Source organism: Podarcis melisellensis, assembly GCF_964234715.1.
Source record: "Podarcis melisellensis genome assembly, chromosome: 1".
Taxonomy (NCBI): domain Eukaryota; kingdom Metazoa; phylum Chordata; class Lepidosauria; order Squamata; family Lacertidae; genus Podarcis; species Podarcis melisellensis.
The window spans coordinates 7766483-7782360 of NC_138528.1; the positions used below are offsets into that span (position 1 = coordinate 7766483).

Genomic DNA, 15878 nt, shown 5'->3' on the forward strand with positions numbered 1-15878 from the left:
GCTGTCCGCAGACACTTCCGGGTCACGTGGCCAGCGTGACAAGCTGCATCTGGCGAGCCAGCGCAGCACATGGAACGCCGTTTACCTTCCCGCTGGTAAGCGGTCCCTATTTATCTACTTGCACCCGGTGGTGCTTTCGAACTGCTAGGTTGGCAGGCGCTGGGATCAAGCGACAGGAGCGCACCCTGCCGCGGGGATTCGAACCGCCAACTTTTCGATTGGCAAGTCCTAGGCGCTGAGGCTTTTACCCACAGTGCCACCCGCGTCTAGGATGTCCCTATTTTCACTGGAGAAAAGTTGGGGAATATGGGAATGACTCCATCTCACTAAGAACCAGCAGGCTACCAAGAAGCTGGGAATAATGTGGGATGTAACTTGCCCAGTTTCCCTCAATATTGTGGACCATTGTTCTTTGAATATTGTTGAAACAGAACATAGTTCAAATTCTGCATTGGGTTGAGATGAAATCTCTCCTTACCCGGATAAATAAATTAGAACTCTTCCCCCCCCCCCAACATATTTTTTTCCCAAGGGAAAAAGAAGAAACAATTTAGCACAGCATCCACAATGGCTTCCATCTGCAAAGTATGTTTTATCTATGCATATAGAATGTTTTTGTTGTGTGTTTCTCTGGGTATTACAGTCATACCTCGTGTTGCATTTGCTTCAGGTTGAGCGTTTTCAGGCTGCGTCCCGCGGTGACGAGGAAGTACTGGAAAGGGTTACTTCCGGGTTTTGGCACTCACGCATGCGCAGACACACAAAATGATATCACGTGCATGCGCAGAGGCAGCGAATCGTGAACCGCGCACGCGGGTTGCGTTCTGCTTATGTTGTGAACGGGACTCTGGAACGGATCCCGTTCACAACCAGAGGTACCACTGTATAGAAATTACATTTGGCGCCACTTTCAAATCAAATTCCAACTTCGCCAAGCCTTTCTCTCCTGGCCATGCTAGGCACATCACAAGGGGGTTGTGAGACTGTGTGCACGTTATTAAATTGCCTTTATTTGGGGCATCTTCTGTTACTGCACGAAGCGTGTGTTGCTGCCACCTGTGCACATATATGCGCATATCTCCCTAACAAAGCTATATTTAGATTATCTTCTTTATGGTGTGTTTCATTTCCTTTTTTCTTTGTCTTCCAGTGGAGGCCTGAGGTCTTAAGCATTCAGAATTCCACACTCTTTGTCCAAACAAGTGCCAAGAGATCTTGGCTGTCCTCCTCATTTTCAACTTCGCTCCGATGATACTATGACCCTAAAAAGGCTGCGAATTCAGGGATGAAAAAGAGTGGGGTGGAAAAGGTAGGCATACGCAGAAGGGGGTTTTCCTTCTGGTGGCGGCTGGACAGTCAATACCCGTGGAACGGGAAAAGTGATCCAAGCAAATGCACAGATCCCTTCTCCCCAGAGATGCATTCACACACACTTCACTTGGCAGTACCTCAGGACATTCTTTCCTCTCAAAACGTTCCAAGAACTTTCACCTGCAATTCCATATTTCAGGGACGGTTATACTTCAGTGGTGGCCAATTCCCAGTTTGGGAGTTTGATCTGGCTCCGAGACAATTTTTTTCTGGCCCTTCAGAACCCTCTACTGTTTTTGGTGATGCCACATATATTTAAATAGTGAGTGAGGCTCAGCGCCCTGATGGGGTGTCCTGGGAGGGGGGAGTTTGAATGCCCATGCAGTTACCACCTCCACCTAAGCTGGTCTCCACTGCTCTCATGGGGGGGGGGTTGTGTCTCCATGCATGTCTGCCTGTGTGTGTGCACACGTAGGCGTTCACACATGTGAGGGTGTGCAGTGCCCACTGGAAGGGAGAAGCCAGTGTGGTCCTCAAGCCAGAAAATTCCACCACCCCCTCCCACTTTACCTGGGGACCCTTTGTCTGTCCTGATGTTGGACAAAAATGCCCCTTAGAATCATGGAATCATACAGCTGCAGAGTTGGAAGGGGTTCCAAGGGTCATCTAGTCCAACCCCCTGCAATGCAGGAATCTCAACTAAAGCATCCAGGACAGATGGCCATCCAACCTCTGCTGAAAAACTTTCAAGGAAGGAAAGTCCACCACCTTCCGAGGGAGCATGTTCCCCTGCTGAACAGCTCTTACTGTCAGAAAGTTCTTCCTGATGTTTAGTTCAAATCTCCATTGGTATAAGTTCTCCCTTCCAGATCAGGTGAAAGCAAGCATGCTCCCTCTTCCATGTGACAGCCCTTGAGATATTTGAAGATGGCTCTCATATCTCCCCCAATCCCCTCTTTTTCAGATTAAAAATACCCAGCTCCTTCAACCACTCCTCATAAGGCTTGGTTTCCAGACCCTTGATCATCTTGGTTGCTCCCCTCTGCACACATTCCAGTTTTGAGAATCCAAGTATTACCCACCCTCCCTCTCTTGGTTGCAGAATACCCGGCTATTTCACAGTTTATTAGGAGCTGCATAACCTAAAGAGCAACTAGTGAGTTTTTAAGGAATCAGCAGGCAGTCACAATGGCATAAAATTATAAAAAGCTCAACCGAAGTCCTTGAGTGCAACTGATTTTTATGTCAGTCTCCACCTGAATGAAATGATAAATTCTTCTCCAGTGGACATGTAGCAGACTGACTCCTTTGGGACGGTGTTATTTTTACCCTCTACTGTCTTTTTGTGAGCTTGGTTTTGGATCCACAGGTGCCAGGAATGAAGATACCAGTTCAAACAGCACAGCTATCCAGGCCAGACCAACGATGATCCAAATGGCTGAGAGCAGCCGGTAGCCCGGAAAATAGGTTCTGTCCTGCTTCTTCCCTGGAGACACAGAGAAAAGCAACAATAATGTGTGAGGAGGTGATTTAAAGGACCCGCCAACTCAGTTTATCCAGACCTCATTAGGTCATGTTCACACCATACGTTTAAAAGACATGGTGTGGTTGCGCTACCACATTCCCAATCAGTGTACATCCTGTAAATTCCTGCATATATATATATGTGGTAAAGGGACCCCTGACCATTAGGTTCAGTCCAACCGACTCTGGGGTTGCGGCGCTCATCTCGCTTTATTGGCCGAAGGAGCCGATGTACAGCTTCCAGGTCATGTGGCCAGCATGAGTAAGCCACTTCTGGCGAACCAGAGCAGCACAAGGAAACGCTGTTTACCTTCCCACCGGAGCGGTACCTATTTATCTACTTGCACTTTGACGTGCTTTCGAACTGCTAGGTTGGCAGGAGCTAGGACCGGGCAACAGGAGCTCACCCCGTCACAGGGATTCGAACCGCCGACCTTCTGATCGGCAAGTCCTAGGCTCTGTGGTTTAACCCACAGCGCCACCTGTGTCATATATATATATATATACACACACACACACACACACATACACACATTATATATAATATAATATTAATAATAATAATAATGTTTTTTTATTTGTATCCCACCTCCACTCAGGGAGGCTTCCAGCATATATAAAAACATTATAAAACATAAAGCGTTAAGAATCTCCCTATACAGGGGTGCCTTAAGATGTCTTCTAAAGGTTGTGTAGTTCTTTCATAGGCGCCGACTCCATGGGGCCTGAGGGGGCCCGAGCCCCCTCAAAAATTCGTTTGGGGGGGCTCTGCCCCCCCAATAATTTAAGAAAATTATTACCGTATTTTTCCCTCAAAAAGAGGAAGCGGCTGCTTTCCTGCATTCTGCCTCAGGGTCTTACTGCCCACCCTCCTCTGTTTCCTTGCTGTGTTTGCTCAAACGGAACAAAGAGCAGGGAAAGCCCCTCCCCTCCAGGCAAGGAGAGGGCTGAAAACATGCAGGAGGGAGAGAGAGAGAGAGAGAGAGAGAGAGAGAGAGAGAGAGAGCTGGCTGGCTGGCTTGGGTGGGTAGGTGAGGGAAAACTTTTGCCTTCCTTTCCTCCCTGCCGTTATACCCCTCCCCTGCATTCTTAGCCAGCTGCTTCTCTGCACACCCCTCTCGTGCTCCTTGTCCGTTCTGTGTTTTTCCTTCCCTCCCCACTTAAAATGTGGTTAAAAAGCATGGATCCACATGGATCCTCAGGATCTTTGCATTGGGTCACCCCAAATTCACCAACAGATCACATAGCATGTCCATGGCTACAGCCTGCCCCCCCAAAATCACGCACCCACTGTTGCCTGGGGCTGCAGTGGTGCAAAAATGTGGTTAAAAAGCATGGATCCACATGGATCCTCAGGATCTTTGCATTGGGTCACCCCAAATTGGCTACAGCCTGCCCCCAAAAAATCACACACCCACTGTTGCCTGGGGCTGCAATGGTGCAAAAACGTGGTTACAAAACATGGATCCACAGGGATCCTCAGGATCTTTGCATTGGGTCACCCCAAATTCACCATCAGAGCACATAGCATGTCCATGGCTACAGCCTGCCCCCCAAAAATCACACACCCACTGTTGCCTGGGGCTGCAATGGTGCAAAAATGTGGTTACAAAGCATGGATCCACAGGGATTCTCAGGATTTTTGCATTGGGTCACCCCAAATTCACCATCAGATCACATGTCTGTGGCCACAGCATGAAGCACAAAAATGATACATCATTAATATTCACCGCCCTTTGCGGCAGCCAATCGGCTGCCGCAAAGGGAGGGCCCTCACAGGTTCACTTAAGGTCGGGGCAGCCCGGGGCTCGCCCCTTTCGTTCCCCCAGCAGCAGCGGTTTGGAGGTCTTGGGCCCCCCAATATTTTTTATAAGTCGGTATGGGCCCCCCCAATATTTTTTATAAGTCGGCGCCCCTGAGTTCTTTATCTCCTTGACATCTTCCTGGTTCCCTGTAACCTCACTTCTTGCAGTGAGGAACCCACCAGAAGGCCCGCGGAGATGGACCTCAGTGTCCGGGCTAAACAATGGGGGTGGAGTTGCAGTTCCAACCAAGAGAAAGGTGAAAATCACTGTCCAGTAAAACATATTGAGCATTTTCCTTTCTTTCATGTTTGTTGCATCCAGCCCAACCCTCTGCAATGCAGGAATCTCAGCTAAAGCATCCATGACAGATGGCTATCCAACCTCTGCTTAAAATACCCCTGGGAAAGAGAGTCCACCACCTCTCAAGGGAGTCTATTGCATGGCCGAACCACTCTTACTGTCAGAAATTTTTAATGAATGTTCAGTCAGAATCTTGTTTCTTGTAACCTGAAGCCTTTGGTTTGAGTCCTACCTTCAAGAGCAGGAGAGAAGAAGCATGCTCCCTCTTCCATGTGACGACCCTTAATATATTTGAAGATGGCTATCATATCTCCTCTCAGTCTCTTCTTTTCCAGGTATAAATGTAGCCAGCTCCTTCAACCATTCCTCATAAGGCTTGGTTTCCAGACTCTTGATCATCTTGGCTGCCCTTCTCTGCACATGTTCCAATTTCTCAACAGCCCAGAACTGGACCCAGTATTCCAGATTGTCAGATTGTTCTGACCAAGCAGAATAGAGTGGTACTATTCCTTCTCTTGATCTGGACACTGTACTTCTGTTGATGCAGCCTAGAATATTGTTAGCTTTTTTCCCTACTGCATCACATGCTTGACTCATGTTAAGCTTGTGGTCCACCAAGACCCCTAGATCCTTTTCACATGTACTGCTAGTAAGCCAGGTGTTCCCCATCCTATATTTGTGCAGCTGCTTCTTCCTGACTAAGTGCAGAACCTTACATTTATCCCTATTGAAATGCATTTTGTTAGCTTGTACCCAGTTCTCCAATCTGTTAAGGTCATTTTGAATTGTGATTCTGTCTTCCGTGGCATTAGCTACTCCTCCAAGTTCAGTGTCATCTGTACATTTGAGAAGCATCCTCTCAGTTCATTCAACCAAGCATTTATAAAGATGTTGAACAACAACAGGTCCAGAACAGAACCCGGTGGCACCCTACTTGTCACTTTTTTCCAGGATGTCAAGGAACCATTACTCTTTGGGATAGCTTCTGTAAATCTGGAGCTGTTCCTGGAAAATATGGATACTTGGAGGGTCTTTACTTGAGAAACTTAAAATATGGTTTGGGTTCAAATTATAATCATTGCAAGTCATCTTTTGTATGAAACCTGAACTGAGCTTTCATATTCTTCAGTGGAGCAGATTGGTTCCCACTAGTACCTTGAGGCTACAGATGACCTAGCTTTATCTCTAAAACCAGTTAAGCTCACAATATGAAAGTATTTTGAAAGCCTTACCAATTAGATAGTCTCCAAAACCAATGGTGCTGAGTGTGATAAATGTAAAATAGATAGCTTCATAATAACTCCAATCCTCCACCCGTTGAAAGAGGAATGATGGCAAAATAAGAAAGACTATAATTCCCATAGCCACGAACAAGATAAAATATCTTGCTGAATTCTAAAAGATAAAGAAAAAAAGAAAAGAAATAAGGTAGGTTTGATGCAACAGAGCTCAGTTTTCTTGGCTTCCAGCCATGCACAGGGATTTTAGGCTGCATTAATAGATAAATAACAATAATTCCATCCTAGTTAGACTTCATCTGGAGCACAATACCCAGTTCTACATTCACATGCAAGTGCTTGGTTCACAACTATTCACTGGGAACCTACATCCTTTTCTTTTGGATTGCTGTGTAGGTAAGCTACAGTCTAAGAACCTCCTTTTAAATTTCTCCAAGACAGGCTCCAGGAGAGGAGATGGTGGCTGCTTCGGCCACAAACTAAGGCATGGTTTGACTTAGCATTTTGTCCAAACCCAGGCTCATTTTTTTGTGTGCCTGCAGACAAACCACAAGCTGTAAACAAAACAGAAACCTTTGTTTTAGAAAGAGGCAAGTATCTAAAACAGTGTTTCCCAACCTTTTTTGGGCAAAGGCACACTTGTTTCATGAAAAAAATCTCGAGGCACACCACCATTAGAAAATGTTTAAAAAATTAACTGTGTGCCTATATTGACTATATATAAAGTAACTCTCTTTAATAGGCATCAAATAAACACAAAGAAAGTATTTTATAATTACTTTATTATGAAATAGGACGCACCTCCTTTTTTGGGGGGGAAATAAAGGAAAAAATTTTTTCCTTTATTTCCCCCCCAAAAAACCAGGTCGGGGAACAGTGGGATGGCGGTGCTGCGCCTCCCCGCTGTCCCCCGAGCTTGTGGGGCTGGCCCATGTCTGCCTGGCGCGAGGGGCGCTCTGCTTCAGGGCGCCCCACGCGTCGGGCGGCAGGCTACAGTCCGCAGCATGGGGAACCCTCTGTTTCAGGGCGCCCCACGCGCCCCCGGGTGCGCAAGGCTTGCCAACACGAGCGCGGAGCACGGGGCGTCCTCCGAAGGGCGCCCCGTGCTCCGCGCTGCCGCCCGCAAGCCTTGCGCTCTCGGGGGGAGATCTCCCGGGTGCGCAAGGCTGGCCAACACCAGCGCGGAGCACTGGGCGTCCGCCGAAGGGCGCCCCGTGCTCCGCGCTGCCAGCTGCCGCCCGCAAGCCTTGCGCTCTCGGGGGGAGATCCCCCGGGTGCGCAAGGCTGGCCAACACCAGCGCGGAGCACGGGGCGTCTTCCGAAGGGCGCCCCATGCTCCGCGCTGCCAGCTGCCGCCCGCAAGCCTTGCGCTCTCGGGGGGAGATCCCCCGGGTGCGCAAGGCTGGCCAACACCAGCGCGGAGCACGGGGCGTCCTCCAAAGGGCGCCCTGTGCTCCGCGCTGCCAGCTGCCGCCCGCAAGCCTTGCGCTCTCGGGGGGAGATCCCCCGGGTGCGCAAGGCTTGCCGACACCAGCGCGGAGCACGGGGCGTCCTCCGAAGGGCGCCCCGCCCCGTGCTCCGCGCTGCTAGCTGCCGCCCGCAAGCCTTGCGCTCTCCGGGGGGAGATCCCCCAGGTGCGCAAGGCTGGCCAACACCAGCGCGGAGCACGGGGCGGCCTCCGAAGGGCGCCCCGTGCTCCGTGCTGCCCGCAAGCCTTGCGCTCCCGCCGCCCGACTCGCCCGCCTCCCTCCCACGGCACACCAGGCAACGTCTCGCGGCACACTAGTGTGCCACGGAACACCGGTTGGGAAACACTGATCTAAAAGCCTTGGTCTGTCGTAATCCCGTGTTAACATGGCAGACTTGATTTTCTAAACCTTGAAAAAAATGGTGATGATGCAATTTTTGTTCACTTGTACGTTGTTGCATATACCCTTGCACCCACGAGCATTTTGGAGAGTTAAGAACAATAAATTCCATGAATTTGAGAAGATATCTTTTGCAAATTTATCCCAAAGCCATTTTCACTAAATGCAAACAGCTGTGTTCCAAAAATCTGTGCTTCTTGAAACAAATAATTTGGGGAGTTTCTCTCATTCCTATTTGAAGGCAGAGCTCGAGTTTATCTTCCTCATTTAATTAGAGGGCATAATGCACATGTCTAATTTTTTCTTGTCTTCCCATTATTATAGAAGCAGCTAATTATATATGTATATGTATATGAAATATAATAGATATAAGAAGAGCCCTGCTGGAACAGGCAAGGGCCCTTCTAGTTGAGGATTCTGTTCTCATCGAAGCTGACCAGATGCCCACAGGAAACCTGCATACAGGACCCGAGTGCAGCAGCAGTCTATGTTGGCCTCAGTCTTGTGACTGCTGGATTAGAAACCATCTCTAGATAAAGTAACTGAATTACCTTGTTTTCTTTCCCATGCACTTTCTCTGCACAGCTTTCGAAGATTCCTGAGACTAAAAAGCCAATATAATTCAAGCAGAGGAGGCAGAAGGGGATTCCAAAGAGAGCAAAAATAACACAAAAGATCTGACCTTCTTTCGTTTGGGGACAGAGATTTCCATAGCCTGTTGTAAGATTCAGAAAGGGTTGCAAAGACGTCAGCAACTGTTGATTTGCCAATTACCTTCAGATTTTTCAGTTCCTCAAAATTTGTGATACAGTTACTGGATTAAAAATGAATTACAAAATACTTATTTCTTTTGGGATAAATTTAGAAGTGTATTTGATGATATGTCTTTGGTGATGAAATTGGGCGTGCAAGGAGCGTCTTAGATAGAGGAACCACCATTGTGCCCAGATACCCCATAATAGCCCTGAAGGTAAGTCTTCAGGGCATCTGCAGTGAGGAAAGAACAGAGTTCCTCCATTCGTCACCATCAGTTGGCTAGAATCAGTTGCAATTCCCAAGTCTCTAAATTCTTTCAAGAATGCTCTAAGAATATGATTTCTTTCAACTGCGGTGTGACCTGACCTGATCAGTATGTCCAGGTGAGAGCTGGGATGGATAAGGGTTAAACTCTACCTCTGATAGAGGGCTCTGAATCTTTTCTCCCTTATTCCCACCTTCTTTTCTTCCTTGCTTCCTTCCTTCCTTCTTTGATTAATTTATTTATTTGTTATTTATTGATTGATTTTTCTCTGTGTGTGTTTCTTCTTTTCTTTTACTTTATATCAGTTTGGGTTTTATTGCATTGTATGTTGAAAAGTTTCAATAACTAAGCAGCATACTCCATGCATCTGTAAGGACCAGACTTTGAGTTGTTTTCAGCTGAGATCCTATGAAGATTTTGCCAAGCACCAGGAATAATCAGAGAACCAATTAGAAAACTAATAGTATCTACTGATCCAGATTCTCAAGTGGACAGAGTCAAGAAATGAAGCCTCCTGGGATACCTCAAGTTCAACAGATAAGCCCTTTTCTTGGGTCTCAGAAGCTGCAGCTTTATGGCCTGAACTTGAAGTGCAGATTAGTTTATCCCTAGCACACTTGAATCAACAGTTTGTGCTTCACACCAGAAAGCTTCACTAGAGCTTTCCAAACTGTGTGTTGCAAAGATAAACCCTTAATAAGGTAGGTTCTCCCACTCATTCAGTGCATGGTTTTCTGCATCCAGACGAAAAGGGTGTGTGGTATCTTGTGCATTGTGTAGCTTACTGGAAAGAAGTTGCAATCCCATGCAAATTTATTGGGGAGCAAGTCCCACTGAATACATAGGGTTGTGCTGAGAGGGACGGATTTGCATTAGGTTGACCCCAGAAGGGTGGGGAATAAATAACTAATCAGGGAATGGTCTTGTTGGGCATACAATAAATGAACTATTTATTTGGCCAGAAAGGGCAAGGCAAACATGAGATGTGAAGGGTGATGAAGGAGCAAAAATGAGAGCAGTTGAATGCCCTCCATATTATATTTGGGGAGAAGCCAGAACCAAATGACAGTACCTATTGTGGCTAACATAGTGCCCACGAAGAAGAAAGAATTAGCGAAATCCCAGCTGCTCCTCTGTTTTTCATGAGGATGGGTTCCTACTGGATCTATTCCCATGTGAACAGCTCTTACCAGTCTCTGCAATTGAAAGCAAGACTCAGTTTGAATATTCCAACAATAAGAATAGCCCCTCCTCCGATTATCACCAGATACTGTCTTAGCTTCCCTGTCTTCATAAATTCTTCTGGACAGAGTCTGCTTGGAGTATTGGCTCTCCCATATTCTCAGTCAACAAAACAATGGTGAGACTACCCCATCTCCCACCCTCTGTTCTAAGGCACAAAGACACACTTTTCAAGGCAGTTAACCAGACAATAATTGAGCTTTTCTGTGAACTTGAACAGAGTCACCTGTTTTGGAACTGCTATATGATGTATGTTCTCCTTTCCTCAGTATTATCTTTGCAAAATACGTTTCCCAGGAAATAAAGAACAGTCCTACCTTGGTTCTCGGACACTTTGGTACTCAGACATTTTGGCTCCCGATTGCCACAAACCGTGAAGTGAGTGTTCCGGTTTGCGAATGTTTTTCGTAAGCCAAAATTCTGACGCAGCTTCCATGGCTTCTGATTGAGTGCAAGATGCGCCTGCAGCCAATTGAAAGCCACACCTTTGTTTTCGAACCGAGTCGAATGGACTACCGGAATGGATTAAGTACAATAACCAAGGTTCAACTGTACAAATATTAACCAAAACCCACACTTTATAGCTGAATTGGAAGAAACATAAATTTGGTTTTTCCGTGGCAATGATTCAGCTTTTCTGTGACCTTGATTGGAATCACCTCTTTTGCAGCTACTACGTGACATATGTTCTCCTTTCCCTAAATTATTCTTTCCAAAATACAGTACAGTACAACAACAATTATTATTATAATTATTATTATTATTATTATAATTATTATTATTATTATTATTATTATTATTATTATTATTATTATTTGTACCCTGCCCATCCCGGTTTAAAAACTGGGCTCAGGGCAGCTAAAAACAATATAAAACATTGATTAAAATGTGACTTATTAAGAGCACAAAACAGCATAGAATACAACATAAAATGCAGCATCAATATCAATAAAATTCAAAAATTCAGGGGTCATTTTTGGAAAAGGGAGAAAAAAAACCCCAGTCTCAGTAGACATCGATTGATCACCAGGGCTAACTGGCCAAGTTGGTCCTACTACGGCCAGCAAGGAGACCAAGGAAGAATTTAAATGTGGGGGTCCCACAAAGGGTTTCTTCACAGAAGAATAAAGGGAAAAGAGAATAGAGAATCAGGCTAATTCAGATTGAAGGCCAAGCGGAATAACTCTGTCTTACAGGCCCTGCAGAAGGAGATTAAGTCCTGCAGGGCCCTAGTCTCAAGGGACAGAGCATTCCACCAGGTCGGAGCCCTCACTGAAAAAGCCCTGGCCCTGGTGGAGGATAGTCTGGCTTTCTTAGGGCCCGGGACCTTTAAGCTATTATTACTCATGGACCTTAGGGTCCTCTGTGGGTAAGTACGAGGGTCCAAGGCTGCATAGGGCTTTAAAGGTCAAAAAACAGCACCTTATACCTGACCCTATACTCCAACAGGAGCCAGTGCAGCTGGTAGAGCACTGAGTGAATATACTCCCATGGCAAGGACCCCATGAGGAGCCTCGCTGCAGCATTCTGCACCCACTGGAGTTTCTGGGACAGTTTCAAGTACATCCCCGAGTTACAGTAGTCAAGCATGGAGGTGACCGTCGCATGGATCACTGTGGCCAGGTTGGAGAGGGAAAGGTAAGGGACCAACTGCATCATATGGTACAAATACTAACAAAAACTCCTTATAACTGAATCAGAGCAAAAATCAATTTGGGTTTACAATGGATTGCTGTTCACAAGCTGGTTTTCACGAGGAAAGCCCCAGAGTAACAAAATGGTGCTCAGACACGGAGCTTTAAATCATGGCCATGCCTGGAGAGAGTGGAGGAAAGCTCAGTGTGGAGAAGCCCATGCTGCCTCCAACAGTGTTGGCAGAACACAGCCATAATGTCTAGTAGTCATTCCTTGTCTTATCCTCCAACAATCTGCCTAATCCTCCATGGAGATAAATTTTCACATGCAGAAGGAAGGGTGAGTCCTTATGGCTTTATGCTGGCCACTGATTCTGTCCCCACCTCAATTCCCACCTCCTAAACTGTATTCCCCCCATATATACTTTCTGACCTCTTAATCTCTGGTGTCCTGCCACGGTCATCCCTTTCAGTCTTGCTAAAGTAATGCCTTACCTGTATGAATACCTCCACCTCTTCTGGGCTGAGAGCGGTGTAGTTCGAAAAAAATTCCTCTTTCATGTGAAAAATTGCTTCTTCTATTCTTTTGTGGTGATCGTTCTCCAGAAGCTCGAAGACGAAGGCACCCATCACCATGTAAGTCATGTATCCAGCTAGCAGTAGGACGCCCTGTGCCCTGCTCACAAACATGTTGTTCTGTGTGGGAATGAGATCCAAGGACACAAGAATAACTATAGTTTAGTCAGCAAGTCCATATTTTTCTTGACCCAGACTCAAGCGTACAGCCCCATAGCTGAGCACTCTCCATAGTTGGACCCAAGCTAACCAAATGAATTTCAGTAGGGACAAATGTACGGTTCTGCACTTAGGCAGGAAGAACCAGATGCACAAATAGAAGATGGGAGACACATGGCTAAATAGCAGTACATGTGAACAGGATCCAGGGGTCTTGGTGGACCACAAGCTGAACATGAGTCAACAGTGTGATATTAATACCATGAGATTTAGCTAAATTAGCATCATTAAACATCAACAAAATATATCATGAGGTATCAGTGGATATCAACAAATGGCAGTCATTGAACCTGACTCTGTGGGGGAAGGTCAGTGCTCTTAAAATGAACATAATAGCTAGACTAGTTTATATGTTATGAGGAATTCCAATTCACATACCAAGACAGGAAGAGGAAAAGATGGATGAATTTGGGTATATTAATGTTAGACCAGCTGATAAACGAAGAGGCTGTATTTTATATATATTCTGTCTTAGGAGACAAATACAGATTGCCTACAAATGCTCAATGGCAATATCTCCAGATAAAACGCTTGCTAACCACCTTCTACAGACCAGCAGTTTTTACAGCCTCAGAGAACCCAAAGATATTGAAGCAGCTGATTAATTCTCATGCAACAAAGGGCCATCAACGTATATAAATCTTTGTTACTAGCAAACTAATTTGATATACAGGTATTGAGGGAGGGATGGAATAAAGAAGTAGAGACCTCAGTTTCGAGCTCACAGTGGGAAACTCTTTTTAAGTGCTTTAACGGGTTCTATGGATCTTAAATTGAGGTTCATATAACAAAAAATAATATTTTGAATATACTGGATCCCATCGTGTTTGTTTAAAAAAGGGCTATCTAAGGTAGCTAACTGTTGGAGATGCAATGAGTACAATGCTTCCCCAAAACCTATGTGTTTTTCATTGTCCTATATTGAAAGATTTTAGGCAGATGGTAACAGAAACTATGAACAGAACTGTACGGAATAATCTGACATTTACAGTGCAAAATGTCCTTTTGAATTATATACCCAGCACATGGAACCTTACAAAAGGACAATATGAGTGGAGTTTCCGTGCCCTTACCATGGCAAAAAGACGGATACTGATGAATCGGAAAAATAAAAATGAGGCTTCCTTCTACCTTTCATTGAAGACAAACCCGCAAAATATGAACAATTTGCATATAAATGCAGACTTGCCATGGATAAATCAAAGGATATTTTAAACCCATTCTTACAAATACCGTAATAGGTTAAAATTAAAAATTTAAAAAATAGTCCAGTAGCACCTTAGAGACCAACTAGGTTTGTTCTAGGTATAAGCTTTCGTGTGCATGCACACTTCTTCAGACACACCAGATATACGTACTTCAGATACACATCTGAAGAATGTGTATTGCACATCTGAAGAATGTTTTGGACGTGCAGTGTTAGGAACATTGCATGTCCAACACATTTTCCCTTTCCGGGTTTGGTTTGTTTTTTTTAAGAAATACAGTTCATTGGGAAACATGGAGGGAGAAAACCAGGAGGTTTTGTCATGGTGGAGCTAGTGTGTTTTCCCACATCCATAACCAGCCCAGGGGTCATTTGGAGGAGGGAATTGAAAAGAGGAGAGAGGTCTTTGCTTGGCTCCTCACTCACCCTGACAGGGTCCTTCGAGTCCAATTCTTAAATTATCCACTTCATCAACTCCCAGTATTTGATGGGAGAGTCTCAGTGGCTTCCTTTTACTGGGTAGCTATTTGGGAGGAGCAGCTTAACCCCCTCCCCCATGGGCTCTATGAGGTCATGAGTACATTACCCACTTTTACTTACCTGGTCTTCTGTGAGGTCACCACCTCTGTACCTGCTGGGCTGCTGATAGCCTCTCTAGGTCTGAGAGGCTGGTGGGAAGATCAGCCCACAGTATTTTAGAAATGTATAGGTAGGAAGCTCTGATGAGCAATGGGAATGCTCATCAGATTTGCAGATGGCACCAAACTGGGAGGGTAGCTAATGCCACAACAAAAAGAATCAGAATTTAGGGTTGCCATTTGTCCTCTTTTTCCAGGACACGTCCTCTTTTTCATGGGCAGAGTCATGATAGCAATCCATAGTTAAAAGCAGAAGTCAACAAATGTGTCCTCTTTTTTGCAAGGCAACATTGAACCCCAGCTAACAAAATGAATTTCAATGGGGACCAATGTCAGGTTCTGCACTTAGGAAGAAAGAACAAGATACACAAATATAGGATGGGGGCCACCTAGTTTATTGGCAGTACATGTGAAAAGGATCTAGGGGTTTTGGTGGACCACACACTGAACATGAGTCAATAGTGTGATGCAGCAGCGAAGCTAATGCTATTGTTTAACCCTCAGATGGATAAATGCTAGGATTTTGATTGATTGGGATATGGATTAAAATACAAACTGCAGAGCTGTTCTGGACAGAGAATTCCTGGGCCTGCTTATGGAAATAAACCTCGCTGACCTACAGCTATCAAGAGTACAATAGGAGCCATTAACAATGCAAAGGAACTTCCCTTTTGCCCCTAAAGGTAAAGAACCCCTGGCAGTTATGGGGATGCAGCACTCGTCTCGCTTTACTGGCCGAGGGAGCTGACATTTGTCCGCAGACAGTTTTTCCAGGTCATGCGGCCAGCATGACTAAGCCGCTTCTGGTGAAACCAGAGCAATGCACGGAAATGCCATTTACCTTCCTGCCAGAGGGGTACCTATTTATCTACTTGCACTTTGAACTGCTAGGTTGGCAGGAGCTATGACCGAGCAATGGGAGCTCACCCCGTCACAGAGTTTTGAACCACGCCCCTAGGTATGAACAAACACTGGGGATTTGGGAAGTTGCCAGGGAGCCTGCTCTGTGGGAGGGCAAGAGGTTTCTGGGAGAAAGAAGGTGGGGGGAAGGAGACATCCATCTTGGAGAGAGAGGCAGAAGGATGCCTGCACTGCTGCCTCTTGAACTGACCATGCCATAAGAGCTTGACTCCTTCCATGCAGACTGAAGATATAAATAGCTCCATAAACTCTATTTCTTAAAGTAGAACAGTTTCCTCCGCGTCTTCTATTCTCCAAAGTGACTCTCGAAGCATAGTGTCCAGATCATGGGAAGTAATAAATGTATCAAGAGATCAAGAATCTAGAAGCCAAGC

At 45.7% G+C, this 15878-nt stretch overlaps 1 protein-coding gene across 1 annotated transcript; it reads right to left on the bottom strand.

Moving 5' to 3' along the window:
- Positions 1 to 2534: 2534 nt before the first annotated feature.
- LOC309372073 (potassium channel, subfamily K, member 16-like) lies at positions 2535 to 14520 on the bottom strand. Its single transcript, XM_081915305.1, has 6 exons — positions 14372 to 14520; positions 12439 to 12639; positions 10140 to 10263; positions 8598 to 8761; positions 6173 to 6335; positions 2535 to 2797 (listed from the first exon to the last, which is right to left on the bottom strand). Exons 2-6 carry the CDS (start codon positions 12631 to 12633, stop codon positions 2637 to 2639), a joined length of 807 nt encoding a protein of 268 aa, XP_081771431.1. The 5' UTR covers positions 12634 to 12639; positions 14372 to 14520; the 3' UTR covers positions 2535 to 2636.
- Between the last annotated feature and the right edge of the window lie 1358 nt (positions 14521 to 15878).